The sequence below is a fragment of the Aquila chrysaetos genome, chromosome 15 (assembly GCF_900496995.4).
Source record: "Aquila chrysaetos chrysaetos chromosome 15, bAquChr1.4, whole genome shotgun sequence".
NCBI classification, from domain to species: Eukaryota; Metazoa; Chordata; class Aves; order Accipitriformes; family Accipitridae; genus Aquila; species Aquila chrysaetos.
In genome coordinates, this window is record NC_044018.1 from 10,630,694 (window position 1) to 10,656,714 (window position 26,021).

The 26,021-nt window shown below is 48.0% G+C and overlaps 2 protein-coding genes across 3 annotated transcripts; one reads left to right on the plus strand and one right to left on the minus strand.

Moving 5' to 3' along the window:
• Positions 1-8,976: 8,976 nt before the first annotated feature.
• Positions 8,977-11,392, minus strand: RHOB (ras homolog family member B). Its single transcript, XM_030037864.2, has one exon. The coding sequence runs from the start codon at positions 11,078-11,080 to the stop codon at positions 10,490-10,492; it is 591 nt and encodes a 196-aa protein (XP_029893724.1). The 5' UTR covers positions 11,081-11,392; the 3' UTR covers positions 8,977-10,489.
• A 5,393-nt stretch (positions 11,393-16,785) lies between these two features.
• LOC115351391 (ras-like GTP-binding protein RHO) lies at positions 16,786-20,519 on the plus strand. 2 transcript variants are annotated; one of them, XM_030038064.1, is made up of 3 exons: positions 16,786-16,921; positions 17,553-18,193; positions 18,974-20,519. In XM_030038064.1, the coding sequence occupies exon 2, from the start codon at positions 17,555-17,557 to the stop codon at positions 18,146-18,148; it is 594 nt and encodes a 197-aa protein (XP_029893924.1). In that variant the 5' UTR covers positions 16,786-16,921; positions 17,553-17,554; the 3' UTR covers positions 18,149-18,193; positions 18,974-20,519. The 2 variants fall into 2 exon arrangements, with proteins under 2 accessions (XP_029893924.1, XP_029893923.1); XM_030038063.2 differs by lacking the exon at positions 16,786-16,921 and having other exon boundaries at positions 16,944-18,193.
• Positions 20,520-26,021: the final 5,502 nt, after the last annotated feature.

A 26,021-nucleotide genomic window follows, 5' to 3' on the forward strand; every position in this document is an offset into this window, starting at 1 on the left:
ATGAGACATGTCAGGAAATTCTGCAGAACAGTTATGAAACTCGCAGATTCTGGAAAATTTAAATCCTGCTGATATTATGGATGAAATCCCGTTAACATAGCTATTTGCATATGATTTTGCAGACCTACCTTTTGTCCAGAAACATATCACCCATCTGTGTTATCTACAGGGTTGCTGAGACACCCCGATAACCCTATCTGCAACAGTTCCCTTGCCCAGAAATACATGTTACAGTCTCAAATCCACCAGGGCTTTACCCTGGGCAGACAAAGACTTAAAATACGGTTAGATTGTGTCTGCCCAACAACAACAATAGCACACATTGGCTGTAAGGACAATGTTATTATAATTTCATAAAGACTCAAATTAATACATCATCCAACAAACGTTTCTGGACAGGAAAGCAACCTTTTCACATCCCTTCCTTACTTGAATTTGCTTCAGTTTGTTGGTAGTAGGTTTGAGAAGCTGGTGACTGAAGCCTGGATACGGCCCCTGCTTCATTTCACAGAGCACATGGAGATGCCCAGTGCCACCCAGCAGTGGTGCCAAGAGATGAGTCGTAGCCAGTCCACTAACGGGGGCTGGGAAAGCCCACCAGCCCCACAGCCCAGCCCCACTGCCGCTGCCTCCCCCATTCGTTTCATCCACCGATCCAGCAAATTTTGGCCTGCGAGCACTTTCTGGGTTGCTTTGTTGTTGTTGTTGTTGTTGTTGTTAATTTTTAAAGCACAGCCGCTGGATTGCCTTGCAAATTTAACATGTGAGAATGCATATTTTTCTTGGGTTTATTAAAATCATTCATGTACAAAATTAACATGGTCTGAGAGGGGAAGTGCCGCGAGTCCTGAGACCGGTGTGTGACTACTTTATGAAATAGCCATCTGGGAATGCCTAATAAACAATTGCTTTTAATTTTAAACATCTGTATCTTTAACAATAAGAGCAGCTGATGTGGGCCTCCATCAGTCCCAGGCTCAAGCTTTAGTTGAGTAAGGACCGGCTGCAGCCTGAAATGTATCTTGTCTCACTCTGCTTCTTTGCGTGCTGGTAATTCTAGCCCTCTGTGGCTTGTCCTGGCTGATTTTCCCCTGAAACTCGATCCTTTTTCAAGGGATCAAAGGAGCAAAATGAGAAACAAGAAACTTTCGCAGTGAAATTTCAGCCACTGCCGCTTGAGCTGCGTCTCCAGTTTAATTGTCACTCCCGGCCAGCCGGCTGCTGCCTGTGGAGGAGCGTGCTGGTGTTTCCCCCCTTACATCCCCATCCCGCTGGCCCAGTTTGCCACATGGACACTCCTACTTGGAGGGGGCTAACCTGCGGAAGGGCAGCATTGCTCCTAATCGCACGGGGAATTTTACCAGTGCAACAACAGTCGTACAATTATGCTGATAAAGGGATGATTATGCTGATAAACTGACCTCCTGAGATAAACCAATAATAATCCCAAAGTTTAACGAAGAGTTCACAAGCTTAGTATCACCAGCAGAGTGAATTATTTACACCTTGTTTGCTATATGGTATAGGGGAACCCTGCCTCCCTGCGAGGTGCTTGTGCACCAGCCCCCCCAGTCCCTGCGTGACAGCGTGCCCCCGGGCGGGAGGGGGGCTGGCACCGAATGCACCCACCCTCAGCTGCCCGGCAGCTACCCCAGGCCCCCACGGCCCTTGCACAGCCTTCAGCAGGGTGTAGGCAGCCGCCAATTAGGGGACAAGCTAGGAAAGAAACCTTCAGTGGGTATTTCTGCAGGGGTGTGCAGAGGAATGGGGGTCCCTAAACCTGCCAGATTCCTACACCAAGCTCAAGGGCCAGGCTTGGACTCCTTTAAATGACTGCAGACACCGCTTTCTCATGATCACATGGAAGGAATATGTCCAGCTTATTCTTTTGACTAGTATGTGACATGTAAAATTCCAGAAGTTTATGTTTCAAATACATGCTTGTGCTAAGGGGAATAAAAAGTGGCTGAAACCGATGTCTCAGAATACATCGTACCACTGCCGTAGCCATGTCAGTCTAAGCATGCAAGTGAAGTATCCTGTCATCCTTAGCTGCTTTCCTGGCACGATGAAGCATTAAGAACATTCTTAGATGAAGAATGTGCAGAGGAAGAATGGCTTTTTATTAAACCCAGTGGTACAGCTGAAAAAGACAGAGAAGCCTTCAGGCACCAAAGCCCTTCTTCCAGTCTGAAATCTTCCCAGCTAAATACAGGCTGAGAACAGTTGCTCTGAATTTCACACGACAGTGTTAAATCAGTGAGCCCACCCAAGAGGAGAGGCCACCAGTGTGTGGGAGCCAAGGAGGGTTGTTAGCAAGGAGCCCAGGCATTAGGCACACCTTTGCTAAATTCCTAGCTGCAACGTAATTACCACAATTTGCTTCCCTTTTTACCATTTTACTAGTATATCTGTGTCTTTGTCATGCCAGCATCTCATCCTAGTTAATCCTCAGGAGTGTTTTGAGTGAAATGCAGCAATCGCCATCAATGCGAAGTGTCCTATTACCATCAGAAGGGACTGAGCTCATTTCTGTCCCTAGCTGAAGGGCACCTTTTTTGGGAACACTTTGATAAAGAGCAAACATGGGAGCGACACGCATCATCCTGCCCATCCGCTCACCGTGGGAAGACAGATTGGTACAAGGCTGTTTTGACATAAGCTCTCTCCCATTCAGTCTCTTTGGTCTTCTAGATGCTGGCAGCTTTAGTGTCCCTCCCACCTGACTGTCAGAGGAAATGAAAATGAATTATGAGTACTTTTAGAGTAGCCTGAAATTTGGAGTTTCTTTCAGATGCTCGTGAGGGTGTGGTTGGTTTAAGCTCGAAACATACAAATTATTTTCTCCTCAGAATTAAAAAAAACAACACAAAACTCGTCTTTCTATCACTGACGTTGTCACACTTGCACACGAGGCAGTGATGTTCCTCAATATCTTCCCTGCTGATGAGGCTGAAAACACAAAGCACCCATTTCCTCCTATAAGAATCTTGAATGCAGAAGGCTGGATTTTCATCTTTTTTGATTTTTACACAGACAGTGTGACTACATCTAGCTATGCACATACCTTATGAAAAGCCCTGGTCTAAAACTCCCTCTGTTTTCATGGGAGGAGAAAATCGGCTGTCAGCAGGAAGGGTCAGGCTGCTGCCACCAAACCCCGGAGACTCCTGCAAAGCGGGACCCGATTCTGCAGCCCTGGCTTGTTCTGCTGCCGTCAGAGGGAAAAGCCCCACAGAGCAAGGACTGTGGGGGTCAAACCTCATTGTATTAAAAAAAAACCACTGCACAAAAGCTTAGGAGCAGGAGGCAAGGCTCTTCCAGGGCAGAGCCCTGCCAGAGCCTCCTTCCCCACCGCCCGGGAGCCCCCGGCGGCTCCCTGAACTGCCCCCCTCCCCTTCCTGGGAGCCGGGAGGGAAGGGGACATTATCATGCAAATAAGCCCACCAGGAAATCCACTTTGTTTCCAAATTCCTATCTGTCTCCAGCCCTGCCACATCAAGCTTTGAATGCAGCAGAGGATGAATGGCCTAAAAGCAACGGAATTAAGCATTTAGCACAAAATCCCACCCACTGGTCCCCTTTACTTGGAAGCCAGATTTAGCGCACACACACTAAAAGCACACAGACTAGCAAACTAGGGGAAAAATGTACACACACATTTAGTACGTGCTGTAGGCACCAATCCAATATTCTTCTTGCTCTGCTGCTACAGTTCGGTATAAGTGTCACATCAGTGCCTGGTCCAGTCTTAAACCCCACTCTTACACCCCACCTTTTAGCATGAGTTTGATATTTCAATCATGTAAGAAAAGCAGATATGTCTGTAGTTACTGTTACACCAAATGGTACTTGCTGCTGAATTACAGATGGATAATACAGCACTGACACATATAAGCACATTTTACAGGTAACTGCAAAGCCTCTTGCTTCATGGACCCTCTGCAGAACTGGAGAGAGGTCTGTCCCTCTGTGCAGGGTGTGAGTGTCTGACCATGAAACTTAATCTATCTGGCTGCTGCTCATCACAGACTGTGGCTTGCCACTGCCACTGGGAGCAAACCGGCAGAAAACTCCTTGCTTTCAACAAGAGCTTGGAAAAATTAAAGGGGGTAGGGGGGAAGGGGGAAGCGCAACTCATTCCCTTCCTCTAGTGGCATTGAAAAAAATGTCCATTTGTTACATCAGGCTACTCAAATCAAGCACTTAAAGACATAGAATCATAGAACCATAGAGTGGTTTGGGCTGGAAGGGACCTTAAAGATCATCTAGTTCCAACCCCCTGCCATGGGCTGGGACACCTTCCACTAGACCAGGTTGCTCAAATCCCCATCCAACCTGGCCTTGGACACTGCCAGGGATGGGGCAGCCACAGCTTCTCTGGGCAACCTGTTCCAGTGTCTCTCATATAGTTCATCTAGGTTATGTACACATGGCCTGCAGATCCTAGGCTTGAGGACCCACCCTCACAAACTATCTCACCCTAATCTGTCCTCTCTGGAGTTGCTTACCCAGCCATAGCAAGTTGCTCAGACTTTCTCCCCAGAGAGCGCTTCTCCCACACCTCCCTGCCTGCCCCAACCCAACCGATCCAGCTCAGCTCACCAGCCCGGCAGAGAAACCCCGGCTTCCCTGCAGCACTCGCTGGATGCTCCCAGCCGCACGCGGGACCGTACCTGCCCTTCCTGCTGGCTGACCAGCGCATGGAAACAGCGTGCGTGGCCCAGACACCTCCCTTTTAGTCAGGTAAAACTGGAGCGGGTGAATTCTCCCGGTGGGAATAGACCTGCGGTGGTGTGAGCCAGCCTGGTGGGAGGTGAGCAGGCAGCGGTGTTGGCAAAGCCCATATCACACGGCTTCACCCGCAAGCCCTTCCAGAGGGTGAGCATGACCCTTCTCAAGCAGTGGAGAGACGTCCGCTGGAGCTGCCTGTTTCTGCCTGCTGGCTCTAAAGGGACCTTGGACAATTAGCTTCCATGAGATATGTAACTTCAAGACTGCTGAAGTGAGCTGAAATCCTTCCTTCCCTTGGACTCCACATCTAAAGATGTCCACGAGGAGCTCCACAAGGTTTCAAAGAGACTCCTCCAGCAACAGATCTAAACCTTTCTTCAAAAGCTTCCTTGAGATAGATCCTTATCAGCTTCCTCTACCCCACCATCTCTGCTGGCTGCCTATCTGTGAAGAAGGCTTTGAGTTGCTGACCTGGAGCATCTGTATCTTCACACACAGACTGGGTTAGCCAGACCTGCAAACGGTTCTTTGGACCTGCAGGGGCAAATGGCTTGTCTTAGATAGATCTTTCAAGTCAGCTCAATGGATTATTAATGTGATTTCTATTTGTGAATAGATACTGTTATGGAACCAGCAAACCCAAAAAGAACTGGATTCACTAGTGCTACAGTCCACTAAAATCTGAAAGATTAAACTGGGCATTTTTTCCTTTCTGAAGTCAAAGAATAAAATCTGTGAATGAATTAGTGACACTGATTCTAGCAAAATACTTGTGCACTTCCTCAAAGTACTTTTTTTTTCCTTATTGCAGTGTCCATTCTTTATTGAATTGCTAAAACAGACTTGCAACCTGTCCGACACACTGTAAGGCAAATGGAGCTGAATTAAGTTATTGCTGCAAAACCAGAAAGCCATATAAGATGACATTGCTTCAAATTCTGCTCCCGCTCACACTCATGCAACTCCACTGTAATATGCAGAGTTGCATGAGAGTTTAAAAAAAAAAAAAAAAAAAAAGGCAAAAACCATGCAGTTTAATTTCAATGAATAATGACCTTCCCTGGGTGGCTTCGTTTTCAGGCTGCCCAGATGAGACACCCCCACGCTGTCAGAGGGTCCAACCCACTCTCAGGGCGGGAGTGCAGAAGTGGTCTCCTCACTTGAACTGAGAACGACGGAGACAAAGGGGGTCTTTCAGCGAGGCTTTTCTGCGTTTCCAGGACTTGCTGCTAAGGTTGCACTGGTTCATCATGGGACAAACTCCCCCGGTGGAGCTCTGGCTCTCGCCAGAACAAACACCTTTTGCAGAGGTTGAACTTGGTCTGAACAGAGTAAGGGAAGGCGCAACCTTTCCTCAGCTGGGGACATCTGTGCGGACGCAGCCAGGGAAGTCTCTGCGTGCCCAGCGGCGTGCACGGGGACTGTGAGGTGAGCTGGTTGTTGACCTTCCTTCGATGCTCTGACTAACTTGCTCCCTGTCACCTCTTCTCCGGTCAACACGGTACAGAAGACAGACTGGGACGCGACGAACACGAGCTAGTGGAGCGGATGAAGACAAGCAAGGGGAGGTCTGCATGAAACCAGCCCTTTGGCTGAATGTGCCCATGGGTCGTGGGCTGGCCCGCCCCGAGCTCGGGCCCCCGGCCGGCCGTGGCGGTGGGCAGACCCTCCGTGTTAAACAACTTGGGCAGGCCCTCCGTGTTAAGCTTGGGCAGACCCTCCGTGTTAAGCAACTTGGGCAGACCCTCCGTGTTAAACAACTTGGGCAGACCCTCCGTGTTAAGCAACTTGGGCAGACCCTCCGTGTTAAACAACTTGGGCAGACCCTCCGTGTTAAGCTTGGGCAGACCCTCTGTGTTAAGCAACTTGGGCAGACCCTCCATGTTAAACAACTTGGGCAGACCCTCCGTGTTAAAATTGGGCAGACCCTCCGTGTTAAAACTTGGGCAGACCCTCCGTGTTAAACAACTTGGGCAGACCCTCCGTGTTAAACAACTTGGGCAGACCCTCCGTGTTAAGCTTGGGCAGACCCTCCATGTTAAAAAGCTTGGGCAGACGCAGCTGTGGGGTGGAGCTGGTGGGTGCGACATCCTCGCACCGCAGCCGGGGCGGCCCCGGGGCGTCAGCCTGGCCGTGTCAGCACGGCTGAGTCAGGGAGGGTGGGACGAGCCACTCCTCGTGTCCCCCTCCACCAAAGCGGCGACGCTAATGAGCAAGCGTAGCAAAAGGAGTTATGGCTCCCATCCCACCATCTGACCCTGACGGGTGGACTCCCACACGGTGATCTCACTCTGTCGGCTTACGCACAGCTTCACAAATAGCAGAGAAAGGTCACGCTCAGTTAAAACTGAAATGTGTTTTCTTGCAGCTTTTCCCCCTTGGGCCAGATGCTGTAGCCCTGACTTGGGCAAAGGTCCAATTGGAAATAATGAATGTAATTACCTTGTAAGCACCTTAGTGGAAAATATTGGTATAGTTAATTATACAGGGATGCCATGCTAACCCATTTCCCAGTGTTTAAAATACAAATATTAACGCTTTCTCCTTTGGGGTTTTGAGAAGATTAGTTATTGCTGCAGTCTAACAGAATTTCTAAGTTTTGCAGCTATTGCAATCAGTTTAAGGAAAAAGTTTCCAGTGGTGACTTTAACAACACTGGCTGATGTTGCGCAGAACAGTGCTACGTTGCACAGAACCGGGCTTTCGATTGGCTTTGCAAGAATGAGGACTATGGCCGTGGCCCTTTAAACATCCAAAACTGAGATTTTTTTCAAAGGATGTCTTAGGACCAAAAAGTGAATTTAGGGTTCTCAAACTGAAGATAAGAGACTCACCCTTTGAATATCAGGAGAATTGAAATCCTTGGAGATGGACACCCAAAACCTGAGACTCAGGTAGCTTTTAAGAAATCCTGGACAAATTGTCTAAGTGAAAATGCCACTATCTTTCATTAAAGATCATAGGAAACAGTGCAATAAACTCACAGCATGGACTAAGTGTGTACTCCAGCGTTTGAAGTCTTCAAAATGCAAACCCAGGTATTTCCACACTGTTTCTGACTGACTTTCCAGTTGCTGAATAAGGAGCCCACTATTTCTATGTTAGTCTGTCGAAAAAGCCCCATTGCTTTCAGTTGGCTGCTGGCAGAGCCCTCTGTGAACAAACAAGTGAAAGCCACTAAATATGTTTTACTTGCCTTGGTATTTGTTAACATCTCTGAACAATCCAGTACAGCCTAGGAGATATTCACAGTCTAGAAAAACAAAAGGCTCGACTCCTTTCTCACGCCTTGGCAAAAGGAGTCAAAGGGCATTTACAAAAATATAAAACTGTCCTGAGATTTCCCTTATAGGTACCTAAAGGAGTTTTTCAGGAAAAAAAAAAGCAGGGGGGGGGGGGGGGGGGGGAGAAATCAGCACTTTGGGCATAGGCCTTATTGTTCAGCAAAAATCACGTAACACGTTTTGCACCGCTCTTCTGCCGGGAGCCGCTGCTGCAGGCAGCACCTGCAGGGCCTCACGCTCCGAGCGAGGGAAGAGGCAGGCATGATGTCCTGCTGGGGATCCCCGACATGGAAAAGCCTAGACTTTTTACACTGCTGTGGGAATTAAGGAGGCCAGCAGTTAGGAAATCTAGCTAGGCAGCTTAGGAGACTGCTGCAGCACAAGCGTAGCCTCTTGCTTCTGACTCAACCCTGAGCAAAGCCCATCCACATGTCCTGCTGCAGCAAACGGGGGCACTCACTCCAAGCAAAGGGGACGTCACTAATAAAAACTGCTTTTATCTAAGTATTTCACTAGAAAAATAAGCCCTGTTGCCTCTGCTACTTTCCAGTTTTCTGCCCGTTTTGTTACTACAGAAGCCCAAACTTCGCCCCAGCCACCGACAGCCAGCAAGGGCGAAGGGTGAAAGAGCACCCGGAGCCTGAGCCCAAGCTCACCACGTACCAGGCACAGAGGCTGCTTGTTCTCAGCAGCGACAAGGATGGATTAGTCACCACCTTGAATTTTGAGTACACTTCCACATGCAATCTGTATAGAAAAATTAAGGAAGCAGCTCCCCCAAAGGACAATAAAACCACCATCATCTGAAAGCTGCCAGACAGGTATTTCTGCCAGTGGAGAAAATACAGCTAGAAGCATTTGCAGGCAGGGGGCAAACTCTGGTCCGGTTCAACACCATCCAGGTGTACTGTTGCAAGCTGAGGACAGCCTCCGTAAATCACAACACATCTCTCAGGTGTCAGCATAGAATCTTTTAATACTTTACATAAAAAACTGCATACACAGTTCATAATTTTATGTAAACATCATATACATCTCAGTTTTTGCCATGTCAGTTTATTAAAAACAAAAACAGTCTCAGTACCACTGTTGAGGGAAGAGGGAGAAAAGTAAACAAACATAAATGGATACATCTGTTCTCTGAACCAGAGAAACACAAGATTATTTTCACCTGGGTTGGCTACCCTGTGAAAATAAGTTTTAAATAAACCTAAATTCTTTAAACTGCCCTTTAGTACTGAAGTCTGATGTACTCACTGCATAAAGAACAGTGCTCTCACCCATTTTTTCCAAGGCAAAAAGATACAGTGGTTTTATTTTGTCTCGTGTCGAAATCAATTTAAAACAAGACCCAGATGAGGTTACCCAGTAAGAATGTTTCCAATGCTACAGTGTTGTATGCAGATGACAAGTGCATTGAGTGTTTAATTAAAAAAAAAAAAAACAAACCAAAAATCCACCAAGTTGTGCAAAGTAATTTCTTTTGAAAATAAACTTTTAAATAAGCCCAAATCAACATACTTGCAGAAGACAACATTAAAGGAAGGAGCAGGCACCAAGATCATATATGGCAATATCATCCTCTTCCCCCTTGCTCATCCTGCCTCGACTGTCAGGAGGAGGATGTCCAGCAAGGGGGACAGAGCAGTTCAGCTTCGCTTTCCAGCCCGGTGACTTCTGCAGCTGGAGTCACTTCAAGGCTTGCATTACCAGCAGGAATTGGTCACTCAGGGCAAGTTCCTTTGCACAACACAAGTCCCAGCTGGGCATCCCCTCCCCACCTCACTTTAAATAAGCACCCCCTGCACTACCCCAGTTTGCACAAGACAGAAAAGGTAAGATATATACAGGCTTCGCTTGGGATTACCCTCCCCTCCCAGTCTCGGTCTTCAGGGCACTAACTTCCACAGCAGGTCAGGCTCAGGCCGAAACATCCGCAGGAGAGGCGAGGATGCTGCAGGCAGCCCAGGAGATGCAGCCCCCTTCCCCAGCCTGCCTGGGGGGGGAGGCACATGCAGGCGGGAGGCAGAAGTCCCTTCGAGCATCTCAGCTCCGCCGCTCTCCTCTTGCAAAAGAGAGGAGGCTGTCTGGGAGCTGGGAGCAGCAGGTGGCGGGCAAAGGGGAAGAGCCGGGTGCCATGTTTGCTCAGTCCAGTCTCAGCAGCTTTTTGTTGTCGAGAGTCTGCGATTAACTTGCAGGGGCCGGCGGGAGGAGAAGACTTCTCCCCGCTTTATTCCCAAGACTCAGGGCATGCAATCCCCCCCCCCTCTGTCCCCACGGCTGAGCCAGCACAACCCTTTTCGGCCAAGGCTAAGGGAGCACGCTCCCCCCGCCTTAGCCCCCACCCCGATTCGTTGCCAGCCCCCAGCGGAGGGGACGGGCAGATGCCGCGTGCGTGCATAACCCAGCTCCTCTCCGCCTGCCAACAGGTGACCCGGGCGCCGTGCCCGGCGCCGCGCTCCAGCCGCACCCTATAGGACTTTGCAGCAGTTGATGCAGCCGTTCTGGGTGCCGTAGCGCTTCTGCAAGGCTGCCCGGGTGGCGGTCTCGAAGACCTCCCGGACGCCTTCCTTGGTCTTGGCCGAGCACTCCAGGTAGTCGTAGGCCTGGATGCGAATGGCCATGGCGCGGCCATCCTCGGTGCGCACCGGCTCCTGCTTCATGCGGGCCAGCTCGTTGCGCACGTGCTCGTCGTTGCGCAGGTCTTTCTTGTTGGCCACCAGGATGATGGGGACGTTGGGGCAGAAGTGCTTGACTTCGGGCACCCACTTCTCCGGGATGTTCTCCAGCGAGTCCGGGCTGTCCACAGAGAAGCACATGAGGATCACGTCGGTGTCTGGGTAGGAAAGGGGCCGCAGGCGGTCGTAGTCCTCCTGGCCGGCCGTGTCCCACAGGGCCAGCTCCACCTGCTTGCCATCCACCTCGATGTCGGCCACGTAGTTCTCGAAGACGGTGGGCACGTAGACCTCGGGGAACTCATCCTTGCTGAAGACGATGAGGAGGCAAGTCTTACCGCAGGCACCGTCCCCCACCACCACCAGCTTCTTGCGGATGGCGGCCATGGCCAGGCTCGCCAAGCTGGCCTTGCCGTGCAGCAGGACGATGGCAGCGCCTTCCTCCCCGCGGCCGCCGCCTCCCCCTTCCTCTCGCTTCTCACAGGGCACCGTGGCGAGCCGGGCCCGCGCAGGCAGGCGGGCGCGCCCTCCTCTCTCCCCTCACGGGCACCGTGCCTCCCTCCCCCGCCTCAGGGGAGCGCTGCGGCCGCAGGCGAGCGGCGGCGCCGCCGGGCTCGGCCCTTCGCGGGGGAAGCGCTGCCGCCGCTGGCCGGTCCGGTCCGCAGCGAACCGCCCGCCCGTCCGCGCCGCTCCGCGCTGCCACTGCCGCAAGCTCCGACCCGGCGCCGCTATTTAAAGGCGCTCGCGACTTTCTTAATATAGCCGCCCAATGGGAAGGCAGGGGAGTGAGGTCAGGAGGCGGAGAGCGCCGCGATTGGCGGGGGGCTGCGGGCGGGAGGCGGGGCGCCGAGAGGCGCGGGGTGGGGGGGGGGGGGGCGGGGGAGAGAGAGAGAAGGGAGGGGGGTGGGGAGGGGAGGGGAGGTGGATGGGGGGCGTGGGGGGGGGGGGGGGCCGAGGCGAGCAGCCCCGGTGCCGGTTCGAGCCGCCGTGCCGGCCCCGGGGTCGGGTGTCGGCTGTGCGGCAGGGCAGGGAAGGGCAGGGCAGGGCGGGTCCAGTCCGGCGCGGTCCCTCCCGTGGGGGCCCCGGCAGCAGCCCCGCCGCTCGGGGTGACCGGTCCTCGGAGGCTGGGCGAGCAACCGAGAAACACGGGGAGAGGGGAGGTCCCAGATGCGGTGCTTAAAGCCCGAGGAAAGGGGAGCCGAGGTGACTGCAGGCGGTTAAATAAAACAAAAGCGTTGGCTGGGTGTTACTGGGAAAACGCAGGACTCCAGCACTTCCCTTCCTTAAAGGAAAAAATTCATCATGTTTTGAGTCTCTCTCCTGCCAGCTCTCGGCCAAAAGGGAACAGAGGAATTACAAACCGGGAGAAGTAGAAGGCTTGAACTGAAATGCCCCTTTGGTCTCAATTTACGGAGACATCGGAAGTCACGGGAATGAAAAAATGAACGTGGAAATAAAGGAGCGCAAAAGGCTGGAGTTTCACATTGCTTGGAGGGTAGGGTGTAAGTACCTTAATAGAAACAGATGGCTCACGCTGGCTGCGTTAATAAAGCTGTGCATCGTAAAGTCTCACACTGTGAAATTAGTGGTAGCGATTCCCTACGTCCCTGTTGCAGCTATCGCTGTCTAACTGGGTGTTGTCTCGAGCCTTTTCCCTGCAAGCATTTTCACCTAAACGATGTCCTGTGGCTCCCGCTTCTCGGGATTGGATCCAAAGTGTCCTCTCTTGCTAGCCAGCACTGGCATTAGTGAATAGAACAAAAATGAGTGATTTGGACAATATGGTTGTTATTAAAAATTGTACTTTCGAATACCCACTTGAAGACCAAGTGCATCAGTGAGTACATCAAATTGCCTGACGGGTAACTTGCAGCAGACTGTTACAGAAGTGTGTGTCAATAGGGCAAACGGTTCACTTAATCCTAGACATTGAAATATACTTAACCCTCTGTGAGATTTTTGCAATTCCCATTTCTCCCTGTCAGAAGAGCATGTCCCCGGATGGCAATGGATGGATTTGTTCTTTGATCTCACATAGTTTGTACGGTGTATCTTTCGTGAAGCGAATATAATAAATTCAAACTGGTGTTTGAAAAACCCCAGAAATAAAGTGTAGACATAGGCACCGGTGTTCCACAGTACCCGTGGCCCTTTAGCAGGCTAAATTGGCGGTATCCCTTTACCTCTGACCGCTCACGGGTTTAAATTCTCCCCGACACGAAAGCAAGCTGACGATGTGGCGCGTCCTTGCGGCGGTGGAGCGTCGGCAGCGTGCAGCTATTTTCTCTACGGATAGACTCGCAACTCCGTGGAGCCGTTCTGCTCGGCAGGCGGAGTCAATCTGCCGTAGAAAGTAACTCGCCCCACGCCACCGCGCCGCTCCACGCCCCGCGAGCGCTCCCGCGGTGCCGCGGGCGGCCGGCGGGGTTTGGGCTGGAGCCCACTGCCACCTCGCGGCCGGCCCGCCGGCGGGGACCCCGGCGCCCGCACGGCTCCCAAACGGGAGCGCTCCACCTCGGGGGTGGCAGCGGGAAAAGCTGCATCGATCGTCAGGGGTGCTGCTTCGGCGTGCGCCGGAGTCCGTCTTTATTTGGCTTTGGGGGGGGGGGGTGCGCGGAGAATCGTGCCTGGATACTTGGGTTTGTCTTTTCGTGAGCAAGACGGTTCGTTAAATAGAAAAAGGAATCGGGCACGTGAGCGGGTTTGTCGCTCGTGTCACCGGTGCCGTGCCATGAAAGGCAGGGAAATAGCCTGCGTACTCATCTCAAAGCACACAGCTCTTGTTCACCCAGAGTGCTGCTAGCATTTACCCGTGCGCCTCGGTGTAGAGAAAGCAAAGCGACCCACATGGGTACTCTTTTTTCAGACTTCAAAGTGGGGTGGCCTCATCCCAGCTGTCTACCGGTCCCAACTTCCAAACTGTGCTAAGGAAATACTCTACAAAGGTCCAACTAACCCAAGTCAAACCCATAGCAGGGACTCTTCTTGTAATTGAACAGTGCAGATATAGTTCCAGCACGCAGTGAGGGTCTGAGCCATAACTGCTGCTTAATTTTCTAGTGAAGTCTTGCATCTGTCGCCTTCCACACAGTTACACTAAAGGCAAAGGGCCTGATGTTTCATCTCGCACTTTGCAAGAAAGACTGCAGCAAAGTCTGTGTAATTCCTTGACCTAGGGTTTCAAATGCTTTATATGTTTTTTCCAGAGGCTTTGTATCAGGGGACCCAGCCCTGTGACTCACTTAGGCTGAGATTGCACTCATTTCACTGTCCTAGGGTATACTCCAGCAGTGGACTCTATCAGGAACATCTATGTCACTATGGTTATCACACATTTATGCTTAAATGTGTAGTACCTGGGACTTGATCACGGCCTGGGTTTCATACTTAATGTAAATTTGCTACATGCCACCTCTCTGCTGCAGTGGGTTAGCTCATAAATACCAGTGCACTATATAGTACCTTCCCTGAGCTGTCTAAGTGGAAGTGAGGAGGCTCTTAATTTATGTTATCTTTCCAGTTATATATATTTGCTTCTCTTCTCTGGAGCATTCTTTCTTCAGCCCATGCATGAAAGCATAAAGTGAGCCAGTTTCAAGAACAGTGGAAATCAGGGATAGAGTTGTACATAGAAGTCCTTTTCTCTTCCTGCTTGGATCGAGGCATCAGGGAAAATGGGAATCTGACCAGCGTGGCAGTGCTGTGAGTGCAGCAGACAGAGGCACGGCAGCGGTACTATAAACGAGCACAGTGGACAATAATCTGTGGAAGTGCTTCCTTCTTGGGATGGTGCCTGAGAGCACAGGTGGAAAACCTGGAAGGAAAATAGTGAAAAGAGGCTCTGGGATGTCACAGCTTTTTCCTCTCCTTAGGGCATTTTGTACAGGACCGATTCTGTATTGAAGCATGGTTGTGGTCTGGACGACACCAGGGAGTGTAGCCAGCTCACATATTTTAGGGCTGAATTTGAACTTTATATTGGAACTTTTATATTTTCTGATCAAATTTGCACGAAGCTGAAACTTCACTTCCAGTAATCCCTAAATGTGCACTCTCTAAGCAGAGCATTAGTTCTGCTGCACCACTTACATCTGTGTGATTGATGAAGAAAGTATGAAGTAGGAGAAAGAAGACACCACTTCTTTGCTTTCATTGCTTGTACTGGTGGTTTTGAGATTAAAACTCAGCCTTTTGTTTTTTACTTGATTTAATCCAATTGGCATTTTTTGTTGCTGAGAAGACAATTCTAGTCAATTACTAGACATTGTTTCCAGATTATATTCCCCCCCTGCTCTTTTTGCTAAACAGATCTTCTAAAGGGCATGTCTGTAACTCAGAGAATTTGTGTTCAAGCATAAATCTGTACCAAAAGCGTGAAAACTCAGTGGGGAAGGTAATCTTTCTTCTTTTTGTCAATAAGTAGGCAAGTAAGTACATTGCCTGCTGTGGCATAACGTGCTGAGGGAGCCATAAGTGCCAGTAATGGCATACTGAGTCCTGTAACGCTAGCAGCAAGCATCCTGCAGTCCTCATGCAGGCAAAGCTTCTCAGTGAAGTAAGGAAAGCAAGAGCTAGCTAAATATGAGCAGTTCACAGGCTAGTGTGAAAAAGCTCTACGTAGATGTGGGAGGACAGGCAGAAATGCTAAGTATCTGTTTCTCTAAGCTGCTAAGAGTTTCTGGCGTATATAGGAACCAGGCCACTTGTTGCGTGTCACAGCAGGTCCGTTGCTTTCCAGTGTCCCTGAAGAAAAACAGAATTTAACTCTCAGATCCCCTTGTGATCAGTACTCTCAGCAGACAAGCCAGACTGATCTACCTAGAAACCAGAACGCCAAGACACAAAAAAGAGAAGGTGAAAAAAGACCTGTGTATCTTCATAGAGAGGTTTGGGCTAAGTACAGTGCATGTGAAAGTGCCTCATCCCAAACAAGAAATGCCTTCATGATCCTAAAGAGCTCTGTGGGGCCCACTGGCATTGCTCTTCTAGGGAGTAAGTGGGGCAAGTCAGAAGCTGATGGCTTTAATTTTGTCAAGTTCCTACGGCAAGCCTATCGGATTCATACTTGAATAAGACTCGGGAAATATGGCCTAACAGAGTAAAATTAGACCACCACAGAAAACTAAAGCAGCCTCAGGTCTCCAGCTGACTTCAAATCAAACAAAAACAAGTTCCTCATCCTTAGGCTAAAATTTTTAGATCTAAAAACACTCATCTTAGTTGAAGAACTCTTCTGTAGCAGAATGAAATAAATGGGCTGACCATGTAACTATACTAATCAGCAGCTACATAACTGCATCACCAATAATGCCTCTCTCTGCAGAGACCAAATTAATCTGCCTCTGGTTCCCTTTGTTCTCATTTTTTAGTGGTTGCAGGCACCTTGCAGTCTTTGTCTACCAGGAAAACTGAGACAGAGGGAGTAGAAATGACTTGCCCAATGCCAACAAGAGAGCAGGGAATTCAGTCTTCATCTCGGAGTTCAAGATAGTATACTTAACACTGGACAGTTCTTTCTCTTCAGACTCTCCAGTTGATAGACTTCATTTCACTACTTTGAGGATGATCAAACTCTGGCACAGGCTGCCCAGAGAGGCTGTGGAGTCTCCATCCTTGGAGATATTCAAAACCCAAGTGGACACAGTCCTGAGCCGCCTGCTGGGGTTGATCCTGCTCCGATCAGGGCAGGGTGGACTAGATGACCCCTTCCCACCTCATCCATTCTTTGATTGGGCAATTTATTTCTCTACGATGCCTCAGCAAATCTGGAAAGGGGTGTCTTAAGGGTCTGCCTGGCAAGCCTACTGCTGTTTTACACTCTTGTACTCTCAGCCCCCCCCCCCACAAGCAGTTTGGCACACTCAATACTAAAATGCAGACTCAGGATGAGTCTTTTGCAATAGGAATGAGGAAATTTCTAAAGTAAACATGCTGTGATTTGTTAATGAATTACATAACTTCCACTTTATTGCCAGTAAAGTAGGCTTCTTTAAAAAACAATGATGTCATCATGTTGTCTTTGTAGATTGGTTGGCTATATTTAGAAACATCGACCTATTCCTTTAAATACTGTGGTCATCATGATAGTCTTTGAAGAGTGGTGGGAAGTTCTCTCCGCAGGGGAACCAGTGACCTAAGGAAGCTGAGCTGGCAACAGTTTTAAAAGAAACCAATCTAATACTGAACATCAAGAAAGAGAAGAAGGTTGATACTGGAAATCACTATCCTGTAAGTCTAACAAACTTCTATCTCATATAAATTAACTGTGAATATATGAGGACTGAAAACACTTTATTAACTCCCACATGGCAACGGATCTATGAGCAAAAGCAGCATGGACTTACACAGGATAGCTATTGCCATTGGTAGAATTCCACTAGCAGACCATGGCAGGAAAAATGTAGTCGGTAAAGTCGATTTGCATAGTTGTTCAGTACAGTGTTTTATACTCCATCTCACTCACAAAATTAAGTCATTCAATCCAGAAAATGAAGTCTGTTATGGACTGAACACTGACCATAAACAATGTCTGAGATGATAAAACAGAAATATAAGGCGCTGCAAGAGTCTTGGTTACATCCAGACTTGGTTTATGCCTTCATTTTTTGATCTATAATAATAGTCAAGAGCAAGGTACTCACAATTTCAGAAGATTCTGATACCACAGAAATTAAAAGCGGAAAAAAAATAGGGAACAAAGGTAAGACAGAGTGTGGAGAGAAAAAAGGAGATAAGGAGAAGAATTCCAAACTAATGGAATTTCTCCTCTCCTCCTTCTACCCTGCACAAAAGCTAAAAAAAAGAAAAAAAAAGCCCAGCATGGAAATAATCCATTTTGTACTTCATCTTCGTTTTCAAGGAATGGCTGCTCTTAGGAGAAAGCTAACTGTAGTTGGAGATGACTGCTGTGGTAAGACGTGCCTCCTCTTTGCTCTGTGTCACGAGCAGCTTCCCAAGACCTACGAGCCAACTCTGTTTGACGCTTACACCACTGACACAGAAGTAGATGGGAAAGAGATGAAACTAATCCTCTTCGATGTGGCAGGGAAGAATGAAGTCAGTTACCGAAATCTCCGCTCAGTGTTCTACGAGGACACCGACATTATTTTAATGTGCTTCTCTGTGGACAGGCATGACTCACAGCAAAACATCCTTGATTTTTGGATTCCAGAAATCAAAGTGTTCTGCCCCACAGTACCTATTATTCTGGTGGCTACCAAGACAGAACTAAGGGGCGATGAAGGTATTAAGAAGAAACTAACTTCTCCAGGCAATGAGCCAATTAGCACTACAGAAGGAAAAGCTTTAGCTGCCAGCATTGGGGCATATGCTTATCTGGAGTGTTCTGCCAAGACAAAAGAAGGTATTGATACAGCTCTGGAGATTATTAGCCAATGCGCATTAAATGAGAAAAGGAGGAGAAAGAGGCACTACAGGCGCTGCCAAATTTTGTAAGAGGAGTGAATATTATTTTGTTGTTGGATTTCATCCTGTGGAAAGGTAAGTAGATGTCTTTGTTGCTGTTGTGTGGGTGCTATAAAGGCTGCTTTTATAGGAGAAAAAAAATCCCTTATATCTGCAAAGTGTCACACTTGAAAAGTTGAATTTGTTTCCTTCTCCACCTCCAAAACAGGCTGAAGAGCACAATTCCAGATTTGAGCTGAGTACTGGTCTTGAGAAATGGAAATGACCAAGCTACAGTTCTCCACAGAGGTTTTTTGGTCAAGGGAGATACACACAGACTAGGACAGGCACCTAAACCAGCACTGTTGGGACAAGCACAAAAACATGTTGCTCAGTGAATCTAATCCCGGCTTCCTGGTAGCAAGGCTGAGTGGCAAGCAGCTGTGCCAACAAGGCTTCCTAGTACGCGCTCCCTTCCATACACTTCCTTGAAGGACGTTCTTAGGGAAGGGTGTCACCACGCACATATCCAATAGTCTGCTGTGCTAAATGCGGTGGGTTTCTGACTGACTGGCAGAACAGGTCTGACTTTCTCTAGGATTTATTCGCAGAGCTGGCCTGGGCTTGGTTCCATAAATGCATCAGGAATGCAACGTATAGCATAGGGTATACAATGAAGGCAGTGCTATCTCCACCTCTTCTTCAGGTACAGGTAAACAAACTGGGGTAAAACAGCCTGGCTCTGGGGTAGGATAATCCAGTTCTTGATAGAATTCCTACCTTAAAAGTAGAGAAGTAAAAAGTCCAGACTTCAGTTTCTAAACCTCTTTGTCCTTATGGTCTGAATGTATCTTAAATCTTTCTGTCTTTCCTTAGCACTTGCAGGCAGAAGACATGAAGTAAAGGGAATGCCAACAACCATGCTCTCAGCTTTGCAAGTCATTAACAATCTGGAAAGAGACTGAGAAATCCTGTCAACCTAAGCAGAAAATCTCAGAGAGGCACAGAGATGGACCAAAATGGAAGGACTTTGGGTGCATCTCCACACTACTCCTTTCTGTGAAGCACTGATTGCTGGCAGCCCAAGGAACTGAGTTATGGACTGACATTAAAGGCACAGGTCTGGAAGCGGACAAATAATGTGACTTCAGGATTTGAAGACACATGCTGTAACACAGCGGACAGAGAAACATTTCAAGATAAACCCCTTCTGATCCTGAAGTAAAGGTACAGGGCTAATTGAGCATAACCGTCATGAACTGCGAGAACATGGAAGTCTATCACTTTCTTTTGCTGACTTCCTTGGTGTTGGTTTCATCACTCTGGCAGCTCAGTTGCAGTTTCCCAGGGGGAAACAAAATAAGAATAAGCATAAATTTTTAAACCGATTATGCCACCTGGAGCTGTACACTTAGCAAGCCAGCTTTTCCAGGTGAAAGACCTAGTAAAATACACACTTGATTTTTTTCTTACCCATTCTTCCCACCAGTATTTGTCTATTGATGGTATCACGGGTAGAAATACTGGGGTTGGCCAAGTATTCATGACTGGATGGGTTGCTGCTTTCCTTCTACATCACTTTTTAGTAACAGTTTTTAAGTCCACAATCACACTGTGGCATAATAACAAATGCTTCAAAGACGACACTTTACATTTCCAAAAGTACCTTTCTTCATAGAATCTCTGAGCACTTTTCAACATGAATTACCAACGCACCTCTTGGTGATAAGTAGGTGTTATTTCCTTTTTCAAAACGGAGAAGCTTAAACTGCTGCCTAAAGTAACTGTGAACCATCTACTTCTTGGAGCTTTCTTTTTCTTGACTTGTTTTCCATGCCCTTTCCCTTTTGCCTCCTGGACCATTCTTAACCTCAATTTCCTCTCCTCTCTGCTTGTGATAATCCCCTCAGTGCAACCTGATCTAGTACCCAAACTTTAAAACTCTTCTCCCTGTGCAACTTGGATGTAAGTGTGTGCTGTGCCTAAGTGCTCTCCTGATTCAGCTGGTAACGCACATTAGTGCATTTCAAAGAGCTGTATTTATGTAGATAGGTTTAAATTGTTATTTCCATTTTATATGTGTATGTGTGGGTGGGGAGGATTAGACTGCAGATAAGTTAAAGAACACAGGTGTCTCAGGTGCCTCTGATGTGGGGTATTGAATTGGAGAGAGGCAGTTTTGCAAAGATGCTAACCACTTACTGCTCCCATTACTTGGAAAGTTCAGACCAGTTTGGAGAATCTGAGCTTTCACTGCCCGTTGCTTAGTGGGACACTGGTCAGCTCATTGACTGGTGTCTGTTTTCAATCTAAACAAACAAGTATTTTCCTCCAGAAGGGCGCTTTGTTCAAGATAAGGGTAACTGGTTTCACTCCCAGTATTCACTGTATGTATCTCTAAATTAAACTGTTGTTACACTGATCTTAGTTTCTATTTCTTAATATTAACCTTTTAATTGGTTTTATGTGCAATAAAAAGTTAGCAATCTGTTTCCACTGCATACTCCTCTGCAACTGGAAAAGAGAAATCCGTGGGAGGTTTTTCATCATCCTTTTGCTAAAGCTGTATAAATTCTCTTTTTGCCACTTTTGTCAAAAAATCCAAATGCTCTTCCTCTTTATCTGTCGCAGAGCACTTTTGCAAGAGCAGGTTACTATGTGGCTGTTCAAGAAATCCGTTGGGCAGTTGTCCATATTTTAGGGCATCTGGCTCCCATGAGAAATCCACAGACTGGATAGTTTCCTTTTTTGTATTTTAGCATTGCCTTGCAATTCAGAAAGAAGGCGATACAGCCCAGTAGTCAGAATATTAGCCTAAGACACATGTATCTGTGGTTGTTTCTCTATTTCACTGCAAGCTATGGTCTGCATGACCAAACAGAAGAGACTGTGCACATCTGCACTGCAAAGTGGCTGGAAGGAAGCAGTCCCCCCATAGCAGCATGGAGCTCGACGGGTGCTAGTTCGTCCTTCCCATTTAAGATTGCGTCTTCAAGGAGCCCCTGCAGCCCACAGGGCACATACACCCTCTAGGTGACGTTAGGCTTTCCATCCCCGGCCGGCCGGGATGGTGGTTGTACTCATGCACATAAAGAGCGCAGATATTAGCCGTGGGAGAGCTAGAAAGTCTGTATGAGACTGCTGCTGGGAAAGTGGTACATGCCCATATCTTAAACCTGGAACAAAAGTCAATAGTGATGAATCCATATAGAAGCAAACTGCCAGCAGTCAATACCCAGGCTAGACTTGAGCCAGAAGTGCCATCCTCTAATGCAAGTCTTTCTTCCAGTGCTAGAGGGGAGGGGAGAGGAGGGGAGGGGAGGGGAGAAGAAGGAGAGGGAGAGGAAAGGAAAATCACAAACTGTGGAGAGGGAGAGGAAAGGAAAATCACAAACTGTTTTATTAACCTTTTTTTTTTTTTACTTTTGTGAATTTAAATATTGAATATTACTTTTTATTAAGGAAAATAAAAAGCAAAGGAAAGAAGTACTGTGGAAAAGAAGATGGAAATTAATTGAACATTCATGTATCATTCAACAGGACCATTTCTAAGATGAAATACGCTGTTTACTCCCTACCACAACAGTTGAAGACAGATGTCCAATTGAAACAGCAGGGGAATTTATACTATATTAGGTGAATATGATGATATGCATTGCAATTAAATAAGAGCTTCTTTGCGAATGAAGCAAATAAAAGATATTGATGTCTTTCAGTAGAAATAAAGAGAAAGAAAGAAAGAAAATCAGTACATAACAATAATAAGGCAATATGTGAGAGCAATTTTGCATTTTCAGTGCAAAGATAGTTTATGTATTTCATGCAGTAGTGTTGTAGTAGCCTGCATGCCTAAGAATGTCATCAAGACAAGGTTTTCAGACAAGCTGACTTTGCTGGGAAAAAAACAGACAAGCTCCTGGACACTCATGTCTTCAAACACCTCTTCCAGATCTCGTCCGATAAAGGACCTGACTTCTTCCTATAAAGCTCTACATATTGTGATAAGCCATGAAAGCCATGACAATCTAGAATGTGTTTTGTACAGAGATTTAGACAGAACCTGTAAGCTTCAGTAACATCTACAAAGTGACATATCAGTAGTGCTTTAGCAAAAACATACCCGCCCAGCACACAGGACAGGGGTTTGGAAAGAAGAGAAGTTTGAAACTAAAAAAAAGCCCCATGTGTCATTTCCTTTTCATTGCCTGTTTTGTGGATGGAGTGGAGAGAGGGTAATATGTCTTGCTTAGCAAGACCATTCTCCATTTTACATTAGTTTCCTGTGTAAATATGTCTTCCTAGTGGACAATCTATCAGTCTACCTACTAATTCGTCTGTTTACTCAAAATTATCATCAGACAGGAAGCATGGTATATTTTATGAAAATAGATTCTCTTAAGCTTTTGTCTCAGTTTTCTTCGTAATATCTTGCCACTTAATCAAATTCATTTTCTGAAATGTACTGCATCTGTTTTAAATAATTCATCAGCTTAGAGTGTATCTCTGCAATCACTTGGAGAATGACAAACTGATACAAGAGCCTGTAATTTGTTGTTATGTTCTGATGGAAATACGGGGCTGGATCATGGTATTCCTCCACAGCAGCTCAGAGTAGCATATGAAAAGGCAGAAAGACTGCAATTTTATTTGCCAAAACTAAATTTTAGGTGTCCCTAAGGCCTTGAAAGCCTCATTGTTCAGCTTCATCTCTGCTGGTGGACTTGTCTGTCATTGAAAGTACCTCCACCCTGTTGATGTGATCACATTTCAGTCTGCTCAGTTCCCTGTGCTTTTTGCCAGCTACCTCCTGTGTGAGGGTTAGACAGCTTTGGGGGGGACTTGTCTCAGCACATCCCTTGGGCTGTGCCTGTTGAAAAGACAGACTGATGGAGGAACATCTGATTCATGAATCACACCAGTGACTGGTTTCTAAGCAGTTCGATGCCGTTGTGAGCAACTTTGTCAGCTCAGGTGTGTCTGAACCAGGCAGTGTTGCAAGGTGGATGTGCCTAGGTGCTGGGAGTGGGGGATTTAGCTGCCTGTCATCACCCAATGTTGGTTGAGAGGGAGTTTGCAAGCTTGAAGACATTAAAAAGAGCAATCTTCTCCCTTTCAATCCTTCTGCTCAGGCAGTAGGACAGTCTTTGCAGAGGCTATCCTTGGCTCAAACCCAACTGCTAGCCCAAGTGAACAGGTCGCTGTCACAAGCTGCTGAATCCGGTGGCCCAGTAGAGGCAAGGCTGCTGCAGCTCCCTGCCCCCAGGTCCAGCTGGCAGTGGGGATAAGCATGTATTCCCCGTACGCACATGAGCACAAACACACATATTCAACACTTATCTACGTATATACATGGCCAGCAACACAGAAACGCTCAACACACGCAAACAGCACCAAGGGCCTCATCCTGTTCTGCTCTCTGGTTGATCAGGATGAAAGCCCATTAAGAGAATATATATATATACTTACAAAGACGTATATACACTGTGGATCCCTCTAGCCACTGGCCTGAGACACTCGGTCTAAACAGTAGATGGCCCCTGGATCCTCTCGTTTCCAGTTGGCTCTTGCACAAACACACACAAACAGGTCTCTCAGCTGACTTCCAGAATCCACAATCTCCCCAGTAGCTGGCCAGGACCTCCTGGTCCCTCCAATAGCCAACGCACAGACCTCTGGTACCTTCAGTATCCAGCCCACGCTTACGGTTGCTTTGATACCTTCCTCCCAAAGCCTCTCATCCTACTCACCAGCTAGTCCAGCTCGACATTCACCAGTGATTCACCTAGACCCCCAAACACACATGTGCACACAGAGTAGAGAGTCCCTCACCCAAGAAAAACATCTGAAATGGAGTTCAATGAGAAGACAGGCCCTGCTGACCAGGCGCAGGGCATGGCCAGACAGATATACTGACCACCCGACTCTTTACATGCAGCTGGCCCCTTTTATCCCCTCATTGCTCTGTTTTCCCACATTTGTTCCTTCCCAAACCACCCAGATCCCTCCCTTTCCCCACCCTTGCGTCCTCCCCTAAACAACCCATAGTAAGTCCTGTGCAATCCCAAAACGCTCCTCTGCTGCATCCCATAATGTGTCCCATACCCCTGAGGCCGTAACTTACCCCCTCGGTCCGTAAGAGCCTTTCCCCTTAGCTCAGGGTGCTGGGTGTCCCCCTGGACCCTGGGCTGAGGCTCCCCTGGGACAGCCCTGGGGGGGCTGCATCGGGGGCTCATGTTCCCAACCGGGTTATTGGGGTTCCTCCCCCCACCCTGCCCCTGACCTCCTCCATGTCCGTGTGGTGAGGCTTTCGTCACACTCCCCAGCCACCATGGGAAGACACTTTGGGGTTTGCCCACTGCTGCCTGGCCCACAGGCTCTGCCCATCGTTGACCGCCGTTTGCCACCACTTACTCCTGGAAGGAAGTGAAATGTGGCTGTGTTTAAAGCCTTTGGCAGGGTAAGTCTAAATAAATATTTATCAGCAGCCAAATGTAGAAGAGAGAGCTAATAAAAATGCATCTTTCGGAAGGCTCGCTGTCCACCAGTTTTCTGCAGGAAGGTAAATTTAAATTAATGTTGCACTAAAGCACTGCTTTGCTATTAAAAACGATGAATGGGACCAGGTATATTTCCAGTGACCTGCTGTAAATATGGTATATGCTGCATTAGTAGTAAATTGCCAACAGATGATGGTGCTCTGAAATACAATGGAGGCAGCTCAGACACTTGCTTCTCTTCATCCCAGTCTCATTGGAAAGGACACACTTGCTTCTTCCCCAGCAACTGGAGCTCAAGGCCCACAGGACTCGGTCAGCCCCTGCCGTGGTTGTCAGAGCATCACCATGGTCCCCTTCGCTAAGCCAATGCTTCAGCCTCGAGCAGGGGCCACAGAGGGAAAGCTGAGGGCTCGGGAACGAGCAGCATCCAACACCTTGAAACCAAATTTGTTATTTTTCTCTGCTACCACCCAGACGGCTGGATTGCCATTACAAGACAAACTTGGCTTTATAATTGCACGGATATGGAAAAGTCTCATGGTAACACCCATTGGGCTTTTTTGACACACTTCTGTGACGTTAGCTGTACGGATCAAGAGATGAGATGATTGCAAACTCAGCACCATCTTTTCGTTCCGTGTTTGTACAGTGCCTAACACGAGGGGCTGATCCACCCCAGAGGAGAGGCAGGAGTTCCCGCGGTGGCAGGGTCTCATGAGGTCCTTTGCTGCTGCCTGGCCACAACCCTAATGCTTTAAGACAGGAGCAAACCATCATGTCTGGTAAACTCTGTTAACCGGAGATCTGCCCAGATTCTCAGTCTGTCAAGAAAAGAGGTTAATACAGTGACAGCACCACAGTCGCTTCTCTACGCGGTCATACACCCAATCTCAAAGACCCCTGGGGAGAGGAAGAGCCCAGGGTCAATCCTTACTCACCATGACTCATTGGGAAGCTGTCCACCCAGCGCAGGACCAGATCCTGGCACTCAGTCTGCCGCCCTAACTCAGCTACGAATTAGTGTTAAACATGAGTGTTATTTATCTCTAATTAATTATTAAGGCAGTATTTAACAGCACTCAGGAAAGATCATATTGGTATGCGTCTGGATGCAACACAGCCCTCCCTAAATCACGCTGAAAGCTGATTTCCCTCCTGCTATATACCAGATTACTTCAGACCTGGTGCTGGTACATAAGGAGAAAATTTGTTACCCTTCTGGAAAATCAATAGGCTCTTGGCAAACCGGGTTCAGTGCTGTTAATCATCTTGATGGCACCATCTGCCTACGTACCAAAGTAGAGCAGCAGAACCACCCCACTGCCCACCCGAGGGCCCTGCCGCTGGCAGCTGCACGAGGACCCCCTCAGTGGCTGCAGACCCCCGGCACAGCCGGGCTGGCGCCGCTCACTGCCGCTGAAACGCTT